At 41.1% G+C, this 18,412-nt stretch overlaps 1 protein-coding gene across 1 annotated transcript in view; it reads right to left on the reverse strand.

Moving 5' to 3' along the window:
* CNTNAP2 (contactin associated protein like 2) overlaps positions 1-18,412 on the reverse strand; it is a 1,359,261-nt gene that overhangs the window by 739,384 nt on the left and 601,465 nt on the right. Inside the window, exon 10 of the mRNA XM_029921999.1 lies at positions 14,640-14,746. Within this exon, the coding sequence (XP_029777859.1) occupies positions 14,640-14,746 (107 nt within the window). The remainder of the gene's footprint in view (positions 1-14,639; positions 14,747-18,412) is intronic.

Below are 18,412 nucleotides of genomic sequence, written 5' to 3' on the forward strand. Positions count from 1 at the left end.
GCAATGAAAAAGCTTTTACTGACGGTTACTTTTATGTCTTTTATGACTTACGACCCTACAGGTTGCAAAACATTTTCTCCTAGTTGGAACCACAGTGTTTTAAGGTCACTTGTTTGTTAATCTATAGCAATACTTAAAAAGGAGCTGGAAAAAAAGCGAAAGTAAAATTAAGGAAATGGGTGCATTTATTCCATTTAAATAAATCTCTTTGCTCTTTTGCCTGGTTTCTGTCCCTTAAATCCTCTCAGATTTACAACCGAGTGTTGTTAATTGCAGGAAATAGCCATGGATTGTACAGAATAATTGGCTCTATTTTAAGACACACATTTTAGTGTGCATACTACATGCTATGGCTACAAAGTAATAAAATAGATTTCTGCGTATTGCTTCTGGAAATCATTGTCATTATTTTTAGTCACATATCGTGTAGATGTGTGAGTGTAGCACCATTTTATAGTTTGAAGGTCCTTTCTGGTTTTTAGAAGTTACAAAATAATAGAATTAATTGCTTTGAATTTAGTCATTTTGTACTGGGCAAATATTGATTTCTTTCCCAACACCTTTAATTTCTAATGGAGCTTGAAATTAACTTTGGATTTTAATTCTATTTTATTCTGGGTTTGTACATCAGGGCCATTAATAATGTCAGGAGAGCGCAGAGAGGATCGTTTCTGAGCAAGGAGCCCACAGCGAGCATGGCGGCATGTGGGGCTCCATCCTCTGCAGAGGGGGAAGTCTGTGTGGGGCTGTTTGTGGCATTCGTGATTTATGAACGAGCAACCAAGTCAAAACAGTGAGCCTGTGAGAAGTCAGCCTCTGATCACTTGCTCAAGTTTGCATTGCTGTGACTGTCTGTGTGTGTTATGCATATTTGATAAGATTCAAACTAGGGTAGCAAAGAACAGATTTCCACTAACCAAATGGGCCTTGGAAACAGGCCTTCTGATTCATAAGGTAATAGTCTACCTAGTATATATGTTTATGGTATACGGACACAAATTTATATTAATATAATATAAACCTACAGACTTTAAAATAAATGCACTCTCATGGAGCATAATAACTCTCATGGGCCCTATAATTTAGAACTTTTTCAAGAAAAACCAAGTTAGGGGTGCCTGGGTGGCTCAGTCGATTGAGCATCCGACTTCAGCTCAGGTCATGATCTCGTGGTTTGTGGGTTCAAGCCTCACGTCGGGCTTTGTGGGAACAGCGCAGAGCCTGTTTTGGATTCTATCTCTCCCTCTCTCTCTGCTCCTCCCCGATTATGGTTTCTGTCCTAAAAATAAATAAACATTAAAAAATTAAGCTAACCACGCTCTCTTTATGAAGTTTTGGAATGTTGTTAAAAGAGTTCATGTTGTCTCTACAGAATGGGGCGATTGTAATTCACTGGTGCTGGCACCCCTTGGAGGTTCTCTGTGTCATGTGTGCCCACGGGCAACTGAGAGCATCCTCCGTGTTTCTCGAGATTCCCTAACTTGCTCCCACCTCAGCTGCTATCAGGGGATGAGCAGTGGAAACTAAGGTCAGAAACGGGGATGTGGCTTCTCTACCACATCTTCCAATATATTATCAACTTTTCAGGGCCACACCACCAAACGCCCACCTCTGCCCATCATTCCTGCTTAAAGTCTTCCTTCTTTGAATGCAAAGTAGCAGGGAGCCACAGAGTGGAAGAGAGAATTGGGACAAAATTGAGGAAAATGGGGTGGCTGCAGACATTCTGATAAGAAGAAGACTAGGCAACATTTCAGGGCATCCACTTATCTCTTGTAGGAGTGGTCCCTAATCTTAACACGCTAGTATATCAGTGAGTATTTCAAAATATCTACTACCGTCCTTCTCCTCAATGTTGATTTGATCTTAAAGTCAATGGATAGCAAGCCCATCTTCCTAACCATCAAAGTTCTATTTGTTACTTTTGAAAAGCATAAAGTTCTGCAAGACGCAAGTGTGATTTTCCACTGGGCATCCTCATTAAAAAAAAAACACAATGGAAATAGTTTTCTTAAACCAATCAATATAGAGACTGCTGGAATCTAAATCATCCCAGCATGAAAATTATGGTTTGTGCAGATTAAATTTGCTTTTTTTTTTATTACCACATGTGCAACTAACGTTAATCAAGTGTAAGAGTGAATCCAGTCCTTAGCTAAGGAGCCACATGTGGTAGAATTTAGGGCCTCATGTTCATTTATCTCACCTTAAGATAGGTGGTAGTTGGGAAGCGTAGGGTGATGATAAGTGGAAAAATGCAGCAGCTTGAATGCAAATGGAATCCTAATTCAAAATCCTTTAGCAATTTTGATATAGAGAGTAAGTTCCTCTTTATGTAAGTTCCTCCAAATATGCTTTTACAATGTGTGAGTTCTTACGACATCTACTCTATATGGGTAAGAGACATGGAAAAAGTGTTTTCCATTAATAAACTTTCTCATGTGGTTGCTAATAGCATTTCAAATGCTTCTCAGTAAATTTGTCTTCCACATTACTTCTGCCCTGTGAATCATTCTGTATCATTATTTTTATCGCTAAAATACACATGAGCCCCCCAAACCTAGTTCAGGCTGCAGGAGTAGCTTTGCTAAAACAACCTCCATCCAGTGGAGCTATGCCGACGGCACCTGGGCAAAGCAAAAGTTGCGAGACAGAGTTGGTGCTGCCTTTCATCTGGTGATGGTGGGAAGGGTGTGCTAAGCGGTGGAGGCAGCGTGGACAAGAAAACGGTTCGATCTGCCATGACTGCCCTTCTGTCTCCCACCACTGATTTGGCTTCCTCTCCCAGGGTCTGCTGAACTTTGGCATTGCTTGGATGACTGGCCTTGTGGCTAATTGGCCACATGGCCCACGGAGAGGAGATTTTCTGCAACAGCTCAGGCCTCCCCAGCTGGTGCAGTAATCACAGAGTAGTAGATGCTCCCACTAATAACTAGAAGGTAAGTAGTGCTGCCTGAATTTTCCTACCCACCTTCCCAAGCGCATCTAATACACATGCAGTGCCGCGGTCCACTCCCAGAGCTGCATTACTGATGGTCTCTCCCCTGAAAAAGTTTATGATACTTTCTTCTCCCTCGCATAACACAAGCCAGCTTGGTTTAAAGAATTATACAAATGGGGAAAATATAATCCTTTCGGACAATGAATTAACAAAGCTTGTTCCTAGTTTCAGGTGGGCTGGGAACTTTTGAAATAATGTGGCCTGATTAAATTCAGGTTTTAATTACTCAGAAAGTCTCTATGTCACTGAAACTATAAAAAAGCCTTAATGTGTTGGTATTTACTGGTAGGAATACGCCTTCCACTGAATACTTGAATGTGCTCTATGAAGAGCAGCTCAGCAACAGGCTGCCATATGGCACAAAAAACACACAGAGTTTTCTGGAGTTCTGAATTCCACTGCAGTAATATGGATAGAAGGAATTTCTCTTTCTCCAGCCAAACTCTTCAAGGTGTTTCTTCATCCACTCTAACCGGATGGCCTCACTTGGCTTTCTCCAGCACCGTGGAAGTGGATCACATGACTTGGCAAGCAAGACATGTGTAATTGACGTCTCCACAGGATTGGAGAGTGGCGACAAGTATTATTAGGACATTCTGATGCCTGTTAATGAGGGATGACAGTGATTTTATAGGTGCCAACTTTGTCTGGCATTTGGTGCCAGCATCTGCCACGGTAAGAAAGGTCTTTCAAGAATAGGGTAAGGCATATTTTGTGGACGGAGCCATCACGGTAGCTCTGAAACAAAATTATATAATGAGACCAAGGAAGTGCAAGCCATTGGACAGTGTTCTTGCTTTATGTAAAAATTACATTTTTTAATCAAATCCATTTACAGTATTTCTCTTGCACTTGGCTAAGATAAATATATATATTTTAATGTTTATTCTTTTTTTTTTTTTGAGAGACAGAGAGCAAGCGAGCAGGGGAGGGCCAGAGAGAGAAAGAGAGAGATAGAGAGAGAGTGTCCGAAGCAGACTCCAGGCTCTGAGCTGTCAGCACTGAGCCTGACACAGGGCTCAAACTCCTGAACTGTAAGATTATGACCTGAGCTGAAGCTGGGCACTTAACCGACTGAGCTACCCAGGCGTCCCAAAATCAAATATTTTCAAGTAAAATATTGTACTAGAATTTGAAAGCAGTCAAATGTGAGAACATCCAAAAAAGTGAACCAGCCACATTTTCTTGGAAATTGCTACCCTTTCCATGGGATACTTTTTGCTTTTAGTGGCCTTAGCCATCTACAACAAATATAACAGAAGGAATTATTTGCACAGATAAACATTTTCATTCCAGATTCCAACAATCTGAACTATACATCCTTTTGCCAGGAGGGCTTGGAAAGGAGGAAGGAAAGCAGAATGCAGTCATAAGAATGAAAGAAATGAAGAGAGTTTTTTGTTCACATGATGTTGGAAACAAACAAAACAGAAATCAATCATTCACTCTCCAGATTTTTGTCATGTGCCCGGTGGGGGGAAAAATCATGAGATTCAATACTGGGTAGTTGTTGACAGAGACAGCTTAGCAAACCAAGCCACGTATCTTGAATTTAATGAATAGAAATTTGTGGGGCTTGTTAATTTCCATGGGGTACATTCCCCACTGTAGCAGGTTCAAGCTTCCAAGCATTAAAAACGAGCTCACAAAATTCCTGAAAATTTACCAATTGTGGCTCTAGCACACTCAAACATGAACTCAGAAAGGTTTAGACAGCACTGCTAGGGATTTACCCAGGGGATACAGAAGTGCTGATGCATAGGAGCACATGTACCCCAATGTTCATAGCAGCACTGTCAACAATAGCCAAAACATGGAAAGAGCCTAAATGTCCATCACCTGATGAGTGGATCAAGAAGATGTGGTATATGTACACAATGGAGTATTACTTGGCAATGAGAAAGAATGAAATATGGCCATTTGTAGGAAAGTGGATGGACCTCGAGGGTGTCATGCTAAGCGAAATAAGTCAGGCAGAGGAGGACAAATACCATATGTTTGCACTCATAGGTCTAACAGGAGAACAGGAGAAACCTAATGGAGGACCAGGGGGAGGGGAAGAGGGAAAGAGAGTTGGGGAGAGAGAGGGATGCAAAACTTGAGAGAGGGGGAAAAGAGATGGTGGTGATGGAGGAGGGCACTTGTGGGGAAGAGTGCTGGGTGCTGTATGGAAACTAATTTGACAATAAACTACTTAAAAAAATAAAAAAAAGAAAGGTTTAGAAAGTTCTCCAGTATCATATGGCATATAAAAGTCCAAATGAGCATTCCCATCGCAGTTTGTGGACTCCACAGCCGGGCCCCTTTCAGGAGGAGGCTGCTTTTCTGCTCTCAAACTCTGCTTCTGCTGTCCTGACCCCTACGTTTTCCCCCAGCAGGTCCAATCTTAATTCCCAACCAAGCAAACCAGGGGCTTTGCCAGGGTTCAGTTGGTCCTAGAACTCTTGCCCAACCACCTTGGTCCACGTTGTTCTCCCTCTCACTAAACATATTGGCTTTTACACCAGTTAGGCACATGAACATGTTACCTCCTACTCATATATTAATGCTTCCTGTTTGTCTTTCTTCTTCTTTTTTTAATCACCATGTCTACTTCATAAGGAAGCCAGCCCTTGTCTGTATTTCTGAAATCCACATAGCGTGCTACCTACAAAATGGACCTATAATATTTTTGAGTGAACTGGGACCATCTATAAATCAGCAGTAATCCTACACTCCGAGTTTGTAAAGCTCAATCCTTACAGTAGGGGTACAGTGACTAATGTGCATAGGAAAGCAAGAAATCGTTTGATTTGGGCGATGTTTAAAGGATCAAAGGAAAGGCACATACTATATTTAACTTTAATTCTCCTTTTTTGCTTTTTTTTTTTTTTTTTTTTTTTGAGTAGAGACAGGAGTCTGTGAAGTTTCCTTCTTTATCTGCCAACAATCAGGCTTCCAATCTATCCCCCTTTCCTTAACTGAAGTTGGCAAAGGTGCAGAGGTGAGGGTTTTCCATTCTTTTTTCTCTTCACTCTGAGCCTTGGCTGAGACAGTCCCTGGGATTCAAACTGCAGAGCTTAATGAATAATGTCAACTCCCTTGAGACCTGGCTCTGGCATTTTACAGCCTCTGAGCAGTTCACAGGATCAGAGCTCAGTCTCCATGGCAGGCTGCTTTTTAATATGCAGTCCCAGATCAACTTTTTGCAGGGGCTTTTTATTCAAAGAGAAAGATATATTTTTGAAACTACTGAAAAAGTCTTTGTAAAACTGAAATTAAATCCTTTCTTTCTAGGTTTAATCTCAGCCATCTTTCCAAAGCAAGGCATAAAAGAAGGGATTAATTTGAAATTTGGGTTGCCTTAGAAATGTAAAGGTCCTTGGGCTGTTTCTCCAAATGACCTGCACCAGTTTAATCCAGAGTACTTTATTTGGTTGTGGCTGAAAGACAGAATGGCCTCTAAAAGTCCCCTTCCAACATTTCTACAGAGGTGGCTCTCTCCTGTTTCTTTCCATCTTCCTTTATCTGGAGGTGCCAGGTGAAAATCTGGGGGAGAGGGCTGCTGGGGTTATTGCTTCTTTTTGTAAGTCAGTGTGATTTCAGGAAGTGACACCATCTGCCCCTTCCTTCCTTCGTTTCCTTTCCTTCTCTCCCCAAAAGCTTTGGCTTTGGTGAGAAAGTAGCCTTCCCATCTGGAGAATACATACATTGGAGCAAGGGCTTACTGTCATCTCAGTGGTGCCTGATCTGGGAGAAGTGGACCTCCCCCCCCCCCCCGACAGTGGCTTCCCCCTCACTCTCGTCGCTCCCCATCCATCGGGTAAGGAAAAAGTCCAGAAATAAACAGAGAGATGATTTGACCATAGAACCTGAACAGGTGAAACAATTGCTTAGGATTACAAAGAATTTGTGATAAGATATCCAGTAATTTTTCCATACAATGACACCTATACATATTTTGTGAAATGAAAAGTGGCAACTTAGACTAATAAGAGGCAAACATATGGTATAAGTTACCCTTAGTTCACAACCTCAATGAGCCAAAGTTATGTAAATGAGTGATGATCATACGGGCTTTTTTTTTTAAGTTTATTTATTTATTTTGAGAGAGAGAGAGAGAGAGAGAGAGAGAGAGAGAGCGAGCGTGCACAGGGGTAGGGCAGAAAGAATCCCAAGCAGGCTCCGCACTGTCAAAACAGAGTTGGAAGTGGGGCTTGAACTCATGAATTGTGAGATCATGACCTGAGCTGAAATCAAGAGTTGGACACTTAACTGATGGAGCCACCTAGGCGCCCCACAGGTTTTTATTTTTTAATGAAATTAAACATTTCTGTGGAGGGAGCTGTTAACACCACAGGCTGCCCTCTTCTTTCTCTACTCCACCTTTCGGCACCTATTCCATGTGCAGAATGGAGTCCACTCTCACCATACTGGTAAGTGGACAAAAAGTGAATAAGCAATGGTAGGAGTATAGATCTCCATCTCCTGTAGTCCTGTGGTTGTGCCCTAGAGTCACTCATTAATGACAAGGACATATCCCTTAATGACAGAGACACAATGAGCATCTAAAGTAGTCACGGTGTAAGATGCAAAGGATGAGAGGGAGGTAAAATTGGAAGACTGGAAATTGTTCACCTCATAACAAAGAAGCACAATCTGGTTACCCAAGGCAGTGTCTAGGTTAGTAAGAGTAGGTTCACCCTGCGCATGTAAAGCAGCTCCTGGAGCCCGCCATTATATTTGCTAATCAGGCCTTTTATCTCTTCTTTGACTATTGGCTTAAATATTGAGACATTCTCTGATCTTCTCCTTGAGAATCAACCCAATCAGCGCCTTGTAACCCTAAGCCAATTATAAGCAGACAAAACTTTTTGCTGGCTGTTTTTAAATACTTGGTGGTATAAGAAAAGTTACAAAATGATACCAAATATTTTCCAAGTTTACAAAGCACTTTAAGGGACAATATTTTATTGAATGTCCTGGAGGATACATAAGTTCAGAGAGGTTAAGTGATCGTCCAAAACCTAAAGGCAAGATAACAGAGAGAAGGAAAAAAAAAGTGGAAAAGATTACATCCAATGCTTCTCATTTTGTTGCTATCAGTGACCAGCAGTGTGTGCTGAGATCTTACTTTATCCTTTATGAGTGGAAGTGAAGGTCATACTCATATGCTAAGAAGGCTGAGGAACAGAGGATTTGTAGGTTTGGGAGAGAGTTAGTGTCCTCTCGCTGGGAAAACTCTGCTAGTGGCGAGGGAAGGCTGGCTGTAGAGCCTGAGGATCTGAGGATTTGACATCGGAACATCAAATTTCAAATCCTGAGTCCTTTTCCCTCTCTACTTTTCTTGTAGCAAGAATATACATGTGATATTGCGTAATAAATAAAAGGACTATGGTCATCTTATTCAGATTTCACCCCAAGTTTAAACCTTTTTGGCATTCACTTGTCTGTATTTCAATGTACCTACATTAGAGTAGCTCATACTATTCTTCGTTATCTAAGAGATCTTTTTTTTTGTTGTTACTGCAACTTACTTTGCATATAATTACATTTTCCTGCAAGTCACTTAAATGAACATGTTTTCACATGCATGGCACAGTGTCTTCCTCATGAGTATTTGAAATGTGTAGGTTCGTTTGCTCATATACTGACTTCCTCCATATAATTTCTTGTAATTTTATACCTCTGGTGGTTGTTTCTACTGTTACCACTATCACTACCCCCTCAGCCTTCCACGAACCAACTTTTATGATCTCCCCTCCTATTTTCCTTTGTCCTTTCAGCTTTTCTCTCTCTTCATAGCTTCACGATCTTCATGAATTCACAGAAAGGACACTGACCTTTAAAAGCTATTGATGGTTTCTGCCTTCTCTGTTATTCATTCACTCTTTGACTGAATGCACACTCACTGAGCACATACTATATGCTGGGCAGGCCCTGGGAATAAACTGGTGAACAGAACCTGGTAGGCTCTCCTCTCAGCAATTAGGGGCCATTGAAAGAGACAGTAAGTATTAAAGAATCACAAATAATGAATATTAAATCATAGTCATCACCAGTGCTAAGATATATCTTAGAAAAAGAGGATTTGACCTAATTTCAGGTCACAGAAAGCTTCCTTAAGGAGGTGGCTACTGGGGCACCTGGGTGGCTCAGTCAGTTAAGCATCCGAGTTTGGCCCAGGTCATGATCCTGTACTTTGAGGGTTTGAGCCCCGCATTGGGCTCTGTGCTGACAGCTTAGAGCCTGGAGCCTACTTCAGAGTCTGTGTCTCCCTCTCTCTCTGCCCCTCCTCTGCTTGCATTGTCTCTCTGTCTCCCAAAATAAATAAATAATTTTTTAACTAAAAAAAAAAAAGGAGGTGGCTAGTGCCCTGAGATTTGAAGGGTGAGTAGGAGTGTACCTGATAAAGCAGAGAGGGAGGGTGTGCAAAAGCCCCATGGTGGTGGTGGTGGTGGGGCAGAGGGAACAGTGTGAGGGTACAGGGTGTTCAGACAAAACGGAAAAGCTGCAAAGAGACCAGAAGGGAGAAAGGGAGGAAAAGTATGGTGGAAAACCAGGTTAAAACATAGACATACCAAGTAGGTTTGTATAAGTGAGTTGAATTTATAGCTGAGGGATGGATCCCAATTCTTTTTTTTTAATGTTTAAGATTTATTTCTGAGACAGAGATAAAGAAAGAGAGCAAGAGTGAGCGGGGGAGGAGCAGAGAGAGAGGGAGACACACAGCACAGAGCCCAACACAGGGCTCAAACTCACAGACTACGAGATCATGACCGGAGCCAAAGTCAGACACTCAACTGACTGAACCATCCAGGTGCCCCAGTGTCACAGACTCGGAAGCAGGCTCCAGGCTCTGAGCTGTCAGCACAAAGACTGACGTGAGGCTCGAACCCACGAACTGTGAGATCATGACCTGAGCAGAAGTTGGATGCTTACCTGACTGAGCTCCCCAGGGGCCCTGATGGATTCTAGTTCTATAAGGACATGATTGCATTCAGCAAACACTCATTTGGAGGGAGCAGAGGGGGTGCAATGTTCAAATTCCAAGTTGTCTTCATTGATAGATAAGTCTGTGATCGTTCCAAACAGATAGAGGCACCAAACTTCCCATGGCCAATAAATCTAGGTGTTTATGCCATAGGTTTGTGTGACTACAAGCAGGTAGGATTAATTTCTTTTTAAAAATTATGCTTTGAATTCAATTACTTATGAGTCTAATGGATAATAAGGAACATGGTGTGTGCTATTGAAATCCACCGCACTTTTTATGTGTGTGGTAATAAGATGCAGTGTAATTTATGGCTTACAAATTTATGGACCCAGAGTCATAGCTCCAGACTACAGGATGTAGAATACCATCCTTTTAAATTTCAGTTTTTCCTCTAAAACTGGCTAGTAAAAACTTTACTTTTTGTTGTGTGGCAACATCAGACCCTGTTCCTTCTTAGTACCCCAGAACTCAGGAATCACATACTTTTTAAATTGGAAGAGATCTGTGTAGGACATTCCACTTACTTCCGGTTACTATGTCTGGAAACAGTAATGCCTATTTCTCTGGGCAAGGTGAGATCTCTGTTTTCATACCAAATATCGGAAGAAGATTTTCTCTGAGAATGAAGATCTGGTATTTAAAAATTCTCCTCAATTTTCCGCCCAAAGCATTGTTTATATCTGTCCAGTGTCTTTTTGCTTATGAAGGCAGCCAACAACTTTCATATTATCGAAAATATTCTGGGTTTTTATTTTTTGGACAGTTCCAATTAAGAGGTTGAGATCACATGTAGAAGGAATTAGGTGAAAGATTGGCTCCAGCGGCATGAGAAAAAAATATATCTACCAAGCCCTGAGATACAGGATTGTCTTTTGAATTTATTTTTTTAATGTTTTATTTATTTTTGAGAGAGTGAGAAAGACAGTGTGAGCAGGGGAGTGTCAGAGAGAGAGGGAGACACAGAATCAGAAGCAGGCTCCAGGCTCTGAGCTAGCTGTCAGCACAGAGCCTGATGCGGGGCTTGAACCCACGAACCATGAGATCATGACCTGAGCTGAAGCTGGACACTCAACCAAATGAGCCACTCAGGCGCCCCTGAAGGCAGGATCCTTAAAAAGGCCTTTTGAATTTAATTCACATAAGTGAGCACCACAATTACGAAGGGTAAGGACCAGGTATGGAAAATATGAGACAGTAACTGGATCTTAAAGAGCACTTGACTACTGGAAAGCAAGTTTGCCGAACAATTTCAAGTGTCTATAAAGCACCAGGAAGAGATAGGACTGTAACTTTCAGCATGAAGCTTTGCTCACAGGAAAGGCACACTCTTCTACTTTTGAGAGGGTGAAGGTAAGTCAATACAACAAACAATAGATGTACTTTTCAGCATGATCATTATAACTTCTTTGATGTGACTTTAAGTTTCAATGCGCTACTAGTGAGTTACAAATTCATTGAGAAAGGAATATGTATCTGCATCAGAAAATTAAAAAAGATAAAACAGCAACAGGTTAATGTATTGCATGGTCTGGTCACAAACTACCCTCTTTAGCGTTTGGGAGAACAAGAACTGGGTTGCCCTTTCCTGTGATCTGAACTCTTGCCTCCCCTGAGGCAGTCCCTCATCCAAAGGGTAACATCGTGACTCCTCAGGACAGTGGTTTGTACATGACAACCCTCTGGCCCTGCATAAAATGTATTTGAAAATAAATTCTCCACGTATAAACATACCAACAGACAGGTACAGGTCTGGGACACATCCAGATCCCTTTCAATTCTCTCCAAGTCTTCTTTAAAAAGAGAAAACTATGGAAATCATTCACTTCAAACCCCATCTGCCATGGGAGTGACAACAATGCACAGGAGTATGAAATTAAGTGACCAGTTATGAGGTGTGGACAATTATTGATACAGAAGTTCAGATGAGAGGATGTTTGTCCTAACAGGGATGAACTGGTGAAAATTTACTTGTTATTAATGTTGCTTAAGCTCTTCTCAGTGTCTTCCATAAACCACATCATTTAATCTTAAAATGGCTTTACAAGGGTAACTGCACCATTTCACATTGGATAAAACTGGAGCTCAAAGAGTCTAAGTGCCCAAGGTTACAAGTAAGTAAGAGACAGGGCCAAGTTCAAACTCGACCCAAAAAAGGACCTCTCGGTTCCATCTTGGATTCCAGCCTCTGGCCTGGATGGTCACCGGTCTTCCAAGAAGTAGCTACATCACCCCGACCAAGCCAAGACCAGAGCAGAAAATGTGAAGCAATAGTAGCCCAATGACTGGACTCTACTAATAGTCGAAGCTCTACTAAATATTTAATTATACTTAACTCTAGATTTTAGTTAGCTGGTTTTGTTTTTCCTTTTAAAAGTAGTACTATAGTAAAATTACCCTAAGTCCTTTTTTAAGAAGAGATCTTTGGTCCTCAGCAGGAAATAATGCGGTAAAATATTTAATAACAATAACAAAACTCAAAGCCGCAGAACACAGAATAAGCAACTGGAAGTTTCGGCTCATTGGTTTTCAGAACTGCAAGAGACCTCAAGGGCCATTTAGTCAAGAGGAAGGAAGGAAGTCCGTGAGAAATGAAACGACTCAGCACGAAGGCACAGGGCATGGTAATCTTGGAGTTTGCTAGCCGGCATCAGAAGCCCGTTTCTCTTGACCTCAATGCTCTTGCTATCAGTACAGTCATTAAGTCAAGATGCAATGTTGTTCATTCTGTAACAAACTGAATGGCATATCCTATATAATTTTACATTATTATCACTGAGCCAGACCTTTCCAATTTTGAGCTAATCAATGGGAGTCACTAAGAGATAAATCAAGCCTTTCTGTTTATTTGGAAGCATATACCCTTCAATAAGCTATAAGATATATATATTTCACCACAAAATAGTGTCACTGAACACTGTCTCTACTTATGAACTATGATCTTCTAACCTCTATTTATGTACACACTTGATTTTCAAGATTTTGGCTTCACTTAGAGAAGACAATCAAAGATCAGGCTGTCTATGTGGAAATGAATGCTTCTCCTTTTATAGATATGAAGGTGAAATAAGGAATAGGTAGGAATGAGCACTGGGGAGGAGAAACTTTCCCTCTTTTACATAAATACTCTCAAGACATTTCTAATACTTGAAGTCATTGCTCTTTAAAAAAAAACAAGTTTATTTACTTATTTTCAAAAAGAGAAAGAGAGAGCAGGGAAGGGGCAAGGCGAGGGAAAGAGAGAATCCCAAGCAGACTTTGATTGTCAGTGCCGAGCCCAATGCGGGACTCGAACTCATGAACTGTGAAATCATGACCTGGGCCAAAGTCAAGAGTTGGACACTTAACCATCTAAGCCACCCAGGTACCCTACTATCTGTTTTTATTTTCTTGTATACAGTACTATTAATGTTAATTTTCCTAGGAGCATTTTTGTCTCTTGTTTTTGAGTATCTTCCCAAACAAAATGATAAGTGCAAAAAAATAAATTACAAACATTTTTCTTTGTGGAAGTCTTATATTCTGAACACAATGTTTAACTTTTGCTACAAATAATGATCTGAAAGGCTCAGAGAGCTGTACTGCATTTTACTAACTCCAGAACTCTTCTCTGCTAATATTTTTGTCATTGTTTCCTAAAAATAAAGTGAAATGAAAGACGTCTGTGTAATTAGAGGGTTTAGATATTCAATTCTCAGTTTTTCAGTATATTAGGAGGAGACAGAAGACGACTGAATCTCTTTCTCTCCCCCTCCTCCTTTCTCACCTCCCCCCCCCACACACACTGAAGGCAGATGGAGTTCTTTCGACTCTATATTGTATTCCTCATCGGTTTCCAAAAGGGCTTTTTACGCAGCCATGCATTTTTGGAAAATGTTACAAATATAGACTTAACATTCATTTAAAAATATTCTTTGAATTACAAAAGGTGGACTTCTTCTTTGAATCATATGTCTTATGGCAAATCTGTTTCCAGAAAGGGCTTTAAAAACAGCCATGTGTTTTTGGAAAATTAATGTTACAAATATAGAGTTAATATTCATTTAAAAAATATTCTTTGAATTACAAAAATTATAATCTTTGACTTTTCAGCATAAAGCGATTATGTAAAACAAGGCACATCTGTGTTTTACTAGCCATTTTCACTTGCCACTTTTTACTTTTAGTATTTAGGGGGAAAAAACTTGCCTTCTTGGATTCTTATTTTAGATATAGAACTTCATGGACTTCATTCCACTTTCTAACTTATTTTTCTGGCCTGAAAAATGTGGCCAAATAGTTGTGACAGAGCACGAGACAACTACTGTACAGACACTGAAGGTTCACATTACGCTCTGCCTGCTTCTCTGCAGAACTGATAAATGAGGATCCAGTCAGAAACCTCACACTAACACAACCTCCCAATCTATCCAGACGTGGCTTAGACACACAAAGGCAAGTCCAAGACCAGCATTCCATTCCCAGCCATGTTTATGAACATTGGACACGTTGGACCTTCTTTCTGAGTCATTAGGCAGGAGAGAATAGATCTTGACAACTCAAGGTGCTGTTTTGGGGATGCAACAGCACAATCTGCGTTCTTTGGCGGCAGCTGATTAGTGGGTGCATGCCCAAGACCCGGGGTGCGTGCAATGACAGGTCAAGGTGAGGGGAAGAGGCACTCACAGTTGTGGCAGGTGGCTCCACTGTACCCCGTCTCCTCACAAGCGCACTGGAAACTGTGCCACGTTTGGGAGCACTTCCCGCCATGCTCACAGTGGTTGGGCACACATCTGTCAGAGAAAGAGACAAACAGAAATAAACCCACACGCGAATGAGATTTATGAGTGGCCACATTCCAAGCTGTCTGGGCAATATATCATTTCAATGCCAGGTTGACTTACCAAGGCAATTAATCCTTGTTAGTTTAAGCAGATTAATATAATCCATGATGGAAAGTGCCAGGCGCACAAAAGATGATGGATCACAAGCCTGGTGTTTCCCATTTTTGAGTAAACAGTAGAAATTAACAAACAGTGGAGACACTCATTTGCATAGCACAGATTCATTTCATTTTGCCTTTGCACACACACAAAAAAGACACTAGCTGGATTTCCTCCTGGTGAAAGATGGAAAATTAGCCATCTTGTTTCCTGTCCTCTTCTTTAAAGGCTAATCCCAAGACAGAAAGGGGCAACACTGAGTTTTTCATAGCAATTTGAGGTTTTGAAATAATGCCACGGCAACAGCAATGAGATTATACTAGCCTTAAAAGAAAAGATTGCTAAGTCTTCTGAATTTCTCACCCTATGCCCAGCTGGTGAATGAAAGCCACATACCCAAAACAGCATCAAGCATAATATAGGGGGAAATGTGGGTTTCGTGTTCAAATCTGTCTTTCTATTTACTATATAGCCAGTTGTAGTTATGTTAAGTTAGCCTTTTATTTTTAATGTTTATTTATTTTTGAGAGAGAGAGAGAGACAGAGCACAAGTGGGGGGGGGGTAGAGAGAGAGAGAGGGAGACACAGAATCCAAAGCAGGCTCCAGGCTCTGAGCTGTCAGCACAGAGCCCGACACGGGGCTCAAACTCACAGACTGCCAGATCATGACTTGAGCTGAAGTAGACACTTAATCAACTGTGCCACCCAGGCGCCCCTATCCTTTCTTAAAGCATTTTCTCGTTTGAAATATGGAGTAATTTTACTTACCTTACAAGTAGATTTAAGGTGTGAAGATAATATTCATAAACTAGATAATTAACAGGCAGGAAATAGACAACATATGGGAGCCACAAATACCTGGCCTGCAACTTCAAGGGCATAACTTCATAGCCTGCCTGTCCCCTCCCAACAGTGAGGTTGAAATCTGTTCAGAAATACTCCTGTTTCAATGGCAGACTCTTTCATTTCTCCTGGTCCTATTGCCTTATTCCCCCCACCAATCTTTTTCTGCAACTTCCTCACAACCTGACTCTTTATTATTCTGGCCAAGAGCCTCACAGATAACAAAAGCATTGTTCCATACTAACATTCATGAAAGATTTCAACATTTACATAAGAAACTCTCTAAAATGGAAAAGTCTACCCAGATTGAAACAGTAGAATCTTCAATAGTGGACCACAGGCAACGGACTGATAGAGACCCACACTGCATGGGACTTTCTGTCATAATGCTCCGGTAGCTTCCTGCTGTGAGATTTTTTTTTTTTTTATGGTTCCAAAATATTTATTTTTTTTCCCATAATATTTTATTGTCAAAGTGTTTTCCATACAACACCCAGTGCTCTTCCCAAGTGCCCTCCTGCTGTGAGATTTGACAGGACTGGCCTCAGAGACAGCACAGTCATCCCCATTCTTGATTTACCCTCAGCCATGTCTACACCCAGTGCAGCAGGCACAATTCCATTTTGCATTGAACCTCCCATTCTTATGGAGGAACTCCGTTCCCCTACAACTCTTTGCAAACCTTTAGTCATGCAACATTTACTGAACACCGGCTATGTGCATAGCATATGGGAATAGAAGGCAAATAAGATTTCAAGATATCACAGCCCATAAAAGTGAATATATCCTATATATGAAAACTATAACATGAGGTGGAGATGAAAAGTGCCATAACACAGGGGCAGATAATGCAGGATGGATTTCACATGAAGGATCTTATGTAGATGTGGGGCACAACAGAAAGCTTTTAGGTGCAGCCTCAGTGGACAGACAAGATCATAAGAGAAGAACGGAGAGAACGAGCATTACTGGGGGAAAAATACAACACAAGGAGAAACACAATGTTGGGTTATCATGGGCGGGAGGGTGTGTGTAGAAAATTCACTCTACAGTAAAAAGGCACTTGTCTTTCATATGAATTTGGACTTGCTGTTATCAAGGCTATACAGAGGGTCCCTCTCCAAGGGCCTTATATACCTCGGTGGAGGTGGGGGATAAAATTAACTCAAAATAAAATGCCAGGCAGAATTGGATGAATATCAGAGGAAGAGGAAATGCTATGGAAATACGGATATTAGAGTAGTTATGGGTAGAATATGAATAAATATGAAGTTTAGAGCATTTCACTGCATTTTAATAATTAAGATGGTAAAAAATTTCCCAGCTGGGGCACCTGGGTGGTTCAGTCAGTTAAGCCTTTGACTTCGGCTCAGGTCATGATCTCATAGTTCGTGAGTTCAAGCCCTGCGTCAGGCTCTATGCTGACAGATTGGAACCTGGAGCCTGCTTCTGATTCTAGTCCCCCTTTCTCTCTCTCTGCCCCTCCCTGCTCATGCTCTGTCTCCCTCTGTCTCAAAAATAAATAAAAAAACATTTAAAAAATTTATAAAAAAAAGAAAAGAAAAATTTCTTAGCCGAGAAAGTGAGAAAGCGTGACAAAGACAGAACCGTGCCCACCTGTACCCTGGCAGGCACTGAGGCCTGGGCCTCTGCAGCAGGTATTTATACCCACCGCCCCGATTCTCCAGATCATGAGAGAAAGCAATGGGAGAGACACTCCAAAGTTATGAAAAACTAAAAGAACATCCTTGATACTTAATTTTGGAATTCAGTATGTATATGGCTTTGTGTGGTGTATCTACTTTCTAAATGGTTGTGGGTTAATATTAGCTCAGCCTAATAGTGAAAGTAATTTACATCAGCTCATTATATCAATTAATTCAGGAGGAAGCAGGGTAGAAGTGTACTAGGTTGCCAGGGAAAACCAACTTGGAATCTAAATGTGCTCTAAATAATGCACAAAGCACACAATCCACCTCTCCATGGTAAAGACTACTGTGTACTTACACTCACACGGGAAGTACATAACCATCAAGCGAGATTGGCAGAGTCCTCCTAAAATTTAGTATTAAAGATTGCTTTAACAGTGGTCTCTTATTTAAATGGGGTTTTAATATTTTATTTTATAATGTCTGTTCCTTATACTGTGCATTTTACAAATAGATATTATCCTTATGCTGGTAGTGTCATTTTGGTTTTTTTTTAAATTTTAATTTGAAATATTACACTGTATTTATTTTGAGAGAGACAGAGAGAGAGAGAGCACACAAGCTAGGGAGGTGCAGAGAGAAGGAGTTCTGGACCATCAGCACAGAGCCCGGTGAGGGACTCGCTCGAACTCACGAACTGTGAGATCATGACCTGAGTCTAGATCAAGAGTTAGATGCTTAACCGACTGTGCCACCCGGGCACCCCTGGCACTTAGTTCTTGATGGTAAGAGTTGTTTTACTGCCAAATCACATTGACTCAAATGTGATTTCAAACTCTAATTCTTTATCACTAGATTTTCAAAAAATGTTAGGGCCAGTCCCCAAGCAAAACAAAATATGAATTAAACTAGTCTCCCACGTCCTGACCGTTTCCTCTCCTCGGCTCCCACGTCCCGACCGTGTCTTCTCCTCGGCTCCCACGTCCTGACCGTGTCTTCTCCTCGGCTCCCACGTCCTGACCGT

Source organism: Suricata suricatta, chromosome 2 (assembly GCF_006229205.1).
Source record: "Suricata suricatta isolate VVHF042 chromosome 2, meerkat_22Aug2017_6uvM2_HiC, whole genome shotgun sequence".
In the NCBI taxonomy this organism is placed as follows: Eukaryota; Metazoa; Chordata; class Mammalia; order Carnivora; family Herpestidae; genus Suricata; species Suricata suricatta.